This window comes from Anas platyrhynchos, chromosome 3 (genome assembly GCF_047663525.1).
Source record: "Anas platyrhynchos isolate ZD024472 breed Pekin duck chromosome 3, IASCAAS_PekinDuck_T2T, whole genome shotgun sequence".
NCBI lineage: Eukaryota > Metazoa > Chordata > Aves > Anseriformes > Anatidae > Anas > Anas platyrhynchos.
The window spans coordinates 70,934,145-70,944,716 of NC_092589.1; the positions used below are offsets into that span (position 1 = coordinate 70,934,145).

Genomic DNA, 10,572 nt, shown 5'->3' on the forward strand with positions numbered 1-10,572 from the left:
ATGCTGGTTATTGGGAGTGAATGGTCTCTGGCTTGTGATAGCTGCCAAACTATATCCTAGAATCCTGTGAGAGCTTCCTGGGCCAAAAAATATAACTGTATGGTCAGGCAGGACAAATAAATATTTGTAGGCTTTGGCTTTGTTTAATAGCAGCCAGTCACACCTTGTGTCACACCTTACTACCCTTCCTGCTTCTGCATATAGTCATATACTTCTAATAATCTATCCCTGTCTTTCTTGATGCAATCCCAAAGGTGGGGAAAAAATAAAATAAAATAAAGTGAACTGCAAAGGGAGATTTACTCACAAAACATAAGAGGCTTGACATCAAAAAAAAAAATCATTTAAAATAAGTTGTTAAAATTCAGAAGGGAAAAAAAAAAAAAAAAAAACTGCTTTTGTTGAAACTGATCCACAATACATGAAATATTCCCTGGTCTAGGGAAAGACAAATGAGTGGTTTATGTTTGTTTTTTATATCAAGAGAAGTAATTTGGTGATTAAAACATTCATCTGGCAGATAGGAGATATGAGCCAGTGAGAGGACTTGTAACTTAAGTCTCTTGTGCATTTATAAGAAAGTCCAAGACTGGAACAGAGTGAAGAACAGCATCATCTTTATCTGTGCTTTGAAGGGAAGGAATGATCTTTCTCTTCAGTTCTCAGTAACAAAGTATTTAGGCATCCAGTCTAATGAGTCTTCTAAACAGGTCTGCAGTCCCAAGCACCAACCTAATATTGAGGGAAGAGTCATGGTATATTCCTTTTGCCAGTTTGGGCCAGCTGTCCTGGATATCTTCCGTCATGGGTCCTGGTATACCCACAGTCCTTGATGGCATGGCAACACAAGAAGTAGGAAAGTCTTTGGCTCTTTGCAAGCACTGCTGTGCAACAGGTAACATATTTGTGTGTTACCACCACTATTTTCATTACAAATCCAATATATAGCACTCTATGAGCTAGTATGGAAGGAAGAAAAAAAAATTGATCTCAACAAAATCAGGACAGTGGGTTTTTGTTAATCTTTGGCACACATCAGAAAAGGAAATTTAAGTCCATGCTTAGTTGTTCCTATAAACTGGGAATGAGTAAGGACATTCTCAGCTCAGAGGCAACAGTTTGCATCACACCAGGTCCTAAGGTGACAGCCAAGGCCGGTGTCAGGCAGATGTAGTGCTTAGGGGGTTCTCCAGCCAAAGCTGACACGCAAGGAGAGTTGACAGGATATGTCACACGCTGTCGCACTGCTGTTGAAAAAACATCCATGTGCCCACCCTAGCTACATGCTTCTCAGGTCTGACACCAAGAGCTTGCTGGCACAGATCAGGAAATGTAGTAGTTTAGATTTCTGTATGGTTAACATTCTAATAATATAATAGAGACACAGTAAACCTGTCCCATGCACTCTTTGCACAGGATCTTCAAGCCCAGTTGCTGATGCTATTACTATACAAACCTCTAACACAGCCAAGCCCTAAGCTGTGACTATTAGAGAGCCCTAGTGATGGTGGTTGTAGCTGAAACATAACTTAAAGAATTATCTCCCTTGTCCAGATGCACTGGCTGGTGTTACTATGTGAGACAGAAACAGTAACAAATAAACAAGTTTTAACTACTCATTTTGCAGTTTTGAAAGATTATTTGCAAATGTGGCTTAATTACTTGCAACAACCGACCAAAAGCCTGTTAAAAACATTGCCCTGCATATTGTTTTCTGATGAGAGCTTTATATGTTCTTGTCTCTGCAGACTGAAGAAGTCCTGAAGATTGATGGAGGGCCATGCTATTCAAACAGCAGGCGTTGCTGAGACAGAAGCTCTTTGTGCTAGGCAGCCTTGCTATTGGAAGTCTCCTATATCTAGTTGCCAGAGTTGGGAGCTTGGATAGGTAAGTCATTCAGTAGCTGCTCTCGTAATTGTAAATGTGCTCAGATTGTCAGAGCCTTTGTTTAAAAGGTCTGATTTTTTTTATATTTCCTTCCTTCCTTCCTTCCTTCCTTCCTTCCTTCCTTCCTTCCTCCCTCCCTTCCTTCCTTCTCATATATAGAAAGGCTGTCCATCCTAATACTGATTTTCATTGGTCTTTCCTTCCTTTTGGAGAACAGAGTAGAAAAATTAAGTTGCAGGTCATCCCTGTCAAAGTATTTCTGTCTGCCCATTTGTATTCTAAGCACATTGACACTTGTTTTCAGAGAAGAAATAATACAACATCCAGTAAAAATGCCATTACGGTAGTTCATTTTAGTCTATGTGCATCTGTGTGTTGACCTCTACTTTCAGCAAAACAGTTATGATGTATTTATATACCATCTTTACTAAATTTACGAGCTAGCAATTAATGTGCTACAGTGGTAGTTAAAATTAAGTATGAGCCTGCAGAGTAGCTCGTCAAGTTTTGAATACTATTTCACTTGAACGATTGCTGCAGGGTTTGAGAATTTTAACTGCATTAATTAGCCAGTATTTTCTAGAGTTGAAAGTGCTAAATAAGTAAATTGTCTCTGCAAGCGATTTCCTGGAGAGCAGTATAAAGTCCAGAAGAGGTAATCAAAGAGTATTTGGCACTTTTGACCAGGCCAATTTTTGGCTTGTTATTGAGAATGTAACCATGGTGTTACCAGAACTGACCGTGCTGGTTCTGCTATCTTCACAATGACCTGAGATTACTCTTGTAGATGCTATACAAAGACAGTATAGAAAAAGCTGTTTTGAAAGAATGAATGAAACAAGACTTTAAGATTGCCAGAAGTTGATAGACAGTTTGTGAGTGTCTTATTAGTGATCTTATTTAAAAACACGGAAAATATTAGTTGAGTTCAAACATGTGGATATTCTATGATTCTATGATTCTATGTGACACAACACTGAATAAATAATGCATGGAAAATTGTTTGAAAATAGAGATACCTAACATCAACTGAATTCCATCGAGGGTCACTACCTGCCTTCTTCATCTGCTTATCCCCACTTCAGAAGAAGAGGGAGGCCATGTTCTCAGCTAGGACTAACTATATTGCAAATTAAGCCCCAGGATTTATCTTTCTTCCCCTGGTGATCAAAGCATCTCTGATGCTCTAGAGGTGAAAACTTCATTGAGATTAAGATGATTCCAGAAATGGAGGCAGAGGTCCTTATTGGTCCCTGAAACAGTATATTTTGTGCTGGAAGGCATGAAATCTAATTAACCTTATGCTATTGTCTATGCTTGCACATCTACAGAATTTACTGATGGCCATAAAATTAACTCACCACAGTATTTGACTCATCGACCTCCTGTGGCAGTGAATTCCGCAGGTTTCATATATAATGTTGCCAATGGCAATAAAAATCAGTTTAATTTTCTTGCATTACCCAATGCGGAAAAAAAAAAAAACTCACTGTGAAAACAAAGCCCTTTATTTGCACTTGTTATGAAAAACAGAGAAAAGAATCACTAGAAAACATGAGACAAGTATTAATTAACTGGAAATGTTCCACCTCTGCACTATGGCGCAGTCCAAACTTGAAGAGATCTAGAGATTGCTTATTTAACAGCCTCAAGAATTATTTGAGTTTTCTTAGAAAATTACTGATAGCTTATCTGATTCATTGAGTCATAAAGTCTGATCAAATGAGCACCTCCCACCAGGGAAGTTCCCTGTCCTTGGGATCCTGAGTGCATGGAGCTACTTCGCTTGTAGAAATTCAAACAATTTTTTCCCCTAGAAGTTTTGAGAAAATCTGTATCAATCTTCAAGTTGCTTGATTCTCTTACTGTCAGCATGAGGAGCCTCCACACTCGACTCTGATGCTCCAAATTGCTTATGCTGGAAACAGTCTCTTAATCTCCTGACACTGTGATATTTGTATTGGGACCAAATTAGCCACTGATTTGGGTAAGGAGAGACAGTGAAGGCAGCAACACTACTTGTTAAGATTGCCTAGACTTATTTTAGCTGTTTTTATACCATTATGGTTTAAACCAGACAGCAACTAAGCACCACACAGCTTTTTGCTCACCCTTCCCCCCTCCCTCTCTGGGACATGGGAGAGAATCAGAAAAATTAAGCCTGTGGGTTGAGATAAAGACAGTTTATTAGGACAGAAAATAAATGATGATGATGATGATGATAATAATAATAATAATAATAATAATAATGATAATGTGTACAAACAAGTGATGCACAATGCAATTGCTCACCACTCGATGCCGACCAATGCCCAGCCTATCCCTGAACAGGCAGTACCCACACCCCGACCAGACCCCTGTATTAATTGTTTAGCATGCCGTCAGATGGTATGGAATATCCCTTTGGCCAGTTTGGGCCAGCTGTCCTGGGTCTGTCCCCTCCCAGCTCCTGCTGCATCCCCAGCCTGCCCACTGGCAGAACAGAGCGAGAAGGTCCTTGGCTTAGTGTAAGCATTGCTCTGCAACAATTAAAACACCAGTGTGTTATCAACATTTTTCTCATCCTAAATCCAAAACATAGCACTCTACCAGCTACTAGGAGGAAAACTAACTCTATCCTAGCCAAAAAAAACAGGACAGATATTTATCAAAAATATAGTTTTCTGAGATTGCCTATGCTGGATTTTCTCAAGAAGACTATCTGTGAAGTTTTACCATAGCTGTTTGAGAAACTGACTGTTTTGGGAGAACAGCTTCAATGATACAATAAATGTCACATATTCTTTCTTCACAAACAATTCTGTTATTTTAATGGGAAAAAAATACTCAGAGAAGCAAAAATATTAGTATGGTAAGCAGTTGTATCTCAGAGTTCAACTACCCAGAGTTGATGCTTGTTTAATCCCTCAATCACCATGGTCTTTTAAAGGATATTGTTTAGAGAGAGAAGAAGAAAGGGGAAAGAGTGAAAATACTGAAATGTAAAGTGTTGAGGAAGAACTCTTAACAACATCCAATCTTTCCCTTAGGCTACAGGATATCTTAAGTATTTATTTACTTTAAAGGAAGCCACCCTGTTTGACAAGCTGTTGTGTTATACTGAAGGCAGTGCTAACTGTCTTTTTGAGGGAAAGAGATAAAATTAGTTGAGATGGGTCTGGAACTGCTGTTGTGGAATCCTTTTTGCTTGAAAACAAATAACAAATACACAGAAGGAGAGGGAATAGAAGAACAGAGATAGCAATTGCAACTTCTGTTTCTTATGCTTTTAATTGCCACCTTGTTGCAGCAGAAAGACTCTTACTAGCCACACCACAGTCTGACCAAATATCACAGTCAAGTAGTTTCAGATGTTGCTTTCAGGCAGGTTTGCATCCATGTTGCAACAATTTTTGTGACCAAGTCAGGCTCTTACTCAGTAGATGGCAGAGAGCAAATGAAGAGAACAGAAACTTAAGAAAAGAAATAGCAGGAACTCACTTCTCATCACACTTTGTCATTAGTCTGCAGGATTTATCTAAAGCTCATGTGAACCCAGCAATTTCATCTGGGTTATTTCTTCAGCTCTGCCTGAATGGGGTATATCTCTCAGCATCTGGATAGCCAAGGAAGCAGCTATTGGGTCATGCAGAGGGATCAAACTTACTTTGTCCCAGACATCAATTGTCCTAGCATCAGTGTCAAATAGGAGACCCCAACAAGCAGTGATGGATGGAAATGCCACAAAGAAATAAATAATTCTGTCCTGAAAGCAAGGTTTGAATAATATACAGTAAATGAGTGAGGGGCCACATGCTGAGGAACCAGAATAAATACTGAATACCTAAACAGTTATTAATGAGCATTACCCATCTGGTATACTGGCTGAGGCAGGGGTCCTGTGAAAAAATAATAGCATGTGGTCATGTAATTTAAAAAATGTATCATAATATACTTGCACAGTGAGCTCATATTAGAATTGCCTAGGCAACCTTTGTTCTTAGATATCTTTAATTTTGGAGAGCATGGCTCTGCAAAATTATTAATGTTATTTTTTTTCTGTAGGACCTTGGAAGTTCTGCCTATGTACTGATTTCATCTTCAGTGTAACATTGGCTTGTATAAAGAGCAAAGCACTGATTTGGGAGTGGAAGTGAGGGATTTTTCAAGGTCCTGTAGGAGCAAAATTTTAATATTTTTCTTACTGACTCATTTCTTACATTCCTTGACATCAAATACAAGAAGGAAGCATTAGAAAAGTAGAAATTACATGAAATAATTGCAGGTGATTGTAAAAGAATAGCTCAGACAAACAGGGGCAACAGAGGAAACATTAAAGCACAAATGGTTGGTTCAGAGAGAGGATACACAAATGGTGATAAGAAAATCATAGATACAATGATGTAATAAATGTATTTTTGAAAATTTCTCTTCTTGTTTTTTTTTTTTTTTTTTTTTGTTCTTCACTAACCATGTCTGATTCAAAACCTTGGTCTCTCTGATTTTGCCCCAGGAAAAAATAATGGATATCTTCTAAACAGGAGGGAAAATATTGAGAGTTGATGCCTAGAGAGTTGTTTTTAACCTCTTTTTCTCCTCTTCACTAAAAAAGCTGGATCAGTAGCTAATAATGCAATGGGAAGTAGAAGAAAGAAGTTGGGCTAGAATAGGACTAGTGTTGGAAAGACAGTACTTAGATGAGCTGGATATTTGGATCAAAATGACCAAATAAAAACTCATATTAGAATGTTTTAAGAACTGCTGAAGCAATCTCAAATTAATTGGTAATGTGGGAGGTGAGGTAAGATTCAAGAAGCTCCGAGAACAGTAATCACGGTGCCTATGCTTGAAAAGAGCAGAAGGGTGGAGGAAGGGGTTATTCAGACAGATCATAGCAAAATACCAGAATAAATAATCAAACCATTTGCACTAATTACTAATCTCTGGCAGAATAAAAGAAAAGTTGAAAAACACCACATTGCAAAAGGTTTCTATGAACTGTACAGAAAACTTGTCTTAAAAGATGGCTTCTGTTTACAAATACATCTTCTGTTGATTACAGACTGCAGCCCCTTTGCCCCATCGATGGTCAGTTTGGACCCCGTGGCCAGGAAGAAATTGCACTGCGAGCTCTGCAGTTCAAGCGAGGGCTACTCCACGAGTTCCGAAAAGGCAATGCCACAAAGGAGCAAATACGACTGCACAATCTGGTTCAGCAGCTTCCCAAGGCCATCATCATTGGTGTGCGGAAAGGAGGCACCCGCGCACTGCTAGAGATGCTGAACCTTCACCCTGCAGTGGTCAAAGCTTCCCAAGAGATTCACTTCTTTGACAATGATGAGAACTATGCCAAGGGGATTGAGTGGTACCGGAAAAAAATGCCTTTTTCTTACCCTCATCAAATAACAATTGAGAAAAGCCCTGCATATTTTATCACTGAGGAAGTACCTGAGAGGATTTACAAAATGAACTCGTCTATCAAGTTATTGATCATTGTCAGGGAACCCACCACAAGAGCTATTTCTGATTATACTCAGGTGCTGGAAGGCAAAGAAAGAAAGAACAAAACCTACTACAAATTTGAGAAGCTGGCAATTGATCCTAATACCTGCGAAGTGAACACTAAGTACAAGGCAGTGAGAACCAGCATCTACACAAAACATCTGGAGAGGTGGTTAAAATACTTCCCAATTGAACAATTTCATATAGTAGATGGAGACAGGCTCATCACAGAACCACTACCAGAACTCCAGCTGGTTGAGAAGTTCCTAAATCTTCCTCCAAGGATAAGTCAGTACAATTTATACTTCAATGCCACCAGAGGGTTTTATTGTTTGCGATTTAATATTGTATTTAACAAGTGCCTGGCAGGTAGCAAGGGACGCATTCATCCAGAGGTGGATACCTCTGTCATTACCAAATTGCGCAAGTTCTTTCATCCTTTTAATCAAAAATTTTACCAGATCACTGGGAGGACTTTTAACTGGCCCTAACCTAAACTTCATACAAAACTTTCTGTTGCACCTGAGACATGAAGTAATGTCTCTGCTAAAATATGCACTTTTCATAGACACGGCTATCAAAGTGACTTCTTTTCATGCATACATGTACATATGCAGTGTGTGACCAAATATACGGTGGGATAAATTTTTTCTACAGAGTAGTAACTAACATAATTTACCATCAACATATTTGTGTCTTTTCAGATATACTAATAAAGGAAAAGGAGGTATTTAGGGAAACAAAGTCAGACACCATTAAAAGGGTCAGTGTTCCTCTTGCTTGGTGAAGTGTTTGTGTGACATAATTATTGACCTAAACGGAATGTTAGTTTATGCCATACAAATTCATGTCAAAAGTATGTGAAGCTGTGAGAAAGAATAATATTCAGGCTATATTTGGTATGTATATTGTTGAAAGGAATACTGACACTTTAAATATAGTGCTGAATTTTTACAATGAGAGTGGATAGTACTATTTTCTTATTATTTGAAATGAATAACTTATCTCATACAAACTACATTGTTTTGGAGTTCCTGTGGTGAGTTTGCACTATTGTTTTAATGTATGGACCATAGTGTCACTTGTAGCATGTCAATCATGTGTCAAAGAAAGGTCAAATAAGTTTTTCTTCTATGCTTGTGTGTCGACAAAGATAAACATCGTGTACATAGTGTACAATGTTTGTAAATACTGGTTTCACACTAAGTAATTCTATTTTGTAAACTGAATATGGCTATTTAATTTATTGTGAAAATTAAATTTATTGTGGTATTTAAAAATGGAATGGATTAAAGTTAACTATATGTGCAACTGCTTTTTACCTTTGTTTGATGTACATCATTGTGGGGCTTTATCCCAGATAAATCATGTGCATGTACATGTAAGAGTTGCATGTGTATATTTGGTTTCTAGACTGTCGAGAAAACCGATACATGAATTGAAGCTGAGTTTATTAAAAAACTCAGCCGTCTGGGAATCCGGTGTTATACACAGCTCAAAGAACATTATTGCTGTTCTGTTACAGCACTTTGCAATAATTAATTCAGTTGCAGTAGCCCATGAGGCTAAAGAATGACTGTAAACTGTTGGTATAAACAGGTATATCAGAAACACAGAACATCCATTGAAACCAAAACAACAGTCAGACAAAGCGGACTAGGAGTTATAGAGATTTCATCGCTGAAAGCTGGTGATGTTTCAGAAGTCAGGCAAAACTGTTGTGATTCTTCTACTTTTATATGATAGCATATGCATCTGTTCAGAAACAACCACGGTGTTGTTATTACTCATGTAAAGGTATAATTCATGTATCCATTCAGTAAGTTACAAGAAATTAATAGAAGAAATGAGTGTTTCAATGCCTTATACATTGTATTACTCTTACGGGAAAATATATATATATATATATATATATATAATATTTTTTTTTAAATAAAAGGAAGGAAAAGGAAGGAAAAGGAAGGAAAGGGAAAGAAAGGGAAGGAGGAAAGGAGGGAAGGAAGGGAGGGAGGGAGAGAGAGAGAGAGAGAGAGAGAGAGAAAGAGAGAGAGAAAGAGAGAGAGAGAGAGAGAAAAAAGAAAGAAAGAAAGAAAGAAAGAAAGAAAGAAAGAAAGAAAGAAAGAAAGAAAGAAAGAAAGAAAGAAAGAAAGAAAGAAAGAAAGAAAGAAAGAAAGAAAGAAAGAAAGAAAGAAAGAAAGAAAGAAAGAAAGAAAGAAAGAAAGAAAGAAAGAAAGAAAGAAAGAAAATAAAAAAGAAAGAAATTAAAAATAGCCCCTAAAGATTGGTAAGGACACAGGTTTTGGAAGGTATCCAGAAAATCTGAAAATTCTGACCTACAATAGCAGAGTAGTTGGTAGTTCAGATTATAATAAGATCAAGTTTTCCCTGTGGGCTGTTTATCTTGCTCAGTGATTCAGAAGCATCAGTTTTCTAAATAAGTGATTTTTAAATCTCTTGTGAGAGATTGGTACTTGTCTTGCTGTATCTTTAATCATATGTGCTAGCACTGTGAGCAACATGCCCTTTCTTCATGTGAGCAACGTGCCCTTTCTTCATGCTGATTCAGTCTTGCCAACACAACACAGTAAAGCATATGTGAAATTTTCTGCAGTAGCTACAATACTACTCACTGTTTTCCTGCATGACAGCCATTTATCCTGCCCACGTCCATGCATAAAGACTAAAACATTTAACTCACCTAACAGTGCACAAAGAGAAGATTTTAACCAATCAAAAATTTGCATAATTTTAAGGTGAGCAGTCAGATTCCAGATGGCTTTTGTAATACTTACTGGCTTAAGAGTATGTTGTAATACTTACTGTCAACAAGCTCCAGCCAAGGGCTGATATATTTGCAATGAAAGGGAAAAGTTACCTCAAAGTTTGAAATACTCTTTTGAAAATAACATCTCCTTGAATTACCCAGAAAAACAGACAAATAAAATAAACAACAACAACAATAACAACAAACTAACTCAGAGACTGTGGTCTAAAAGGCAAAGACTGCTTATTGAAGTTAACTTACTTTACCTCCAGCTTCTCATTTGCAATCTTGGAGACATGTGGACAAATGTGGGCAATATCTTAGAAAAATCATAGAATCACAGAATGGTTGAGGTTGGAAGAGACCTCCAGAGATCATCTGTTCTAAACCCCCTGCCAAGCAGGCCCACCTAGAGCATACGGCACAGGATCACACCCTTG

The 10,572-nt window shown here is 37.8% G+C and overlaps 1 protein-coding gene across 7 annotated transcripts in view; it reads left to right on the forward strand.

Annotated features, from left to right (window-relative positions):
- Positions 1-8,679, forward strand: part of HS3ST5 (heparan sulfate-glucosamine 3-sulfotransferase 5) — a 195,183-nt gene extending 186,504 nt beyond the window's left edge. For all 7 annotated transcript variants that reach the window (XM_038177187.2, XM_038177186.2, XM_072036093.1 and 4 more), the window contains 2 exons: positions 1,749-1,887; positions 6,929-8,679. In XM_038177187.2, the coding sequence (XP_038033115.1) occupies positions 1,781-1,887; positions 6,929-7,859 (1,038 nt within the window). In that variant the 5' untranslated portion in view covers positions 1,749-1,780 and the 3' untranslated portion in view covers positions 7,860-8,679. The remainder of the gene's footprint in view (positions 1-1,748; positions 1,888-6,928) is intronic.
- Positions 8,680-10,572: the final 1,893 nt, after the last annotated feature.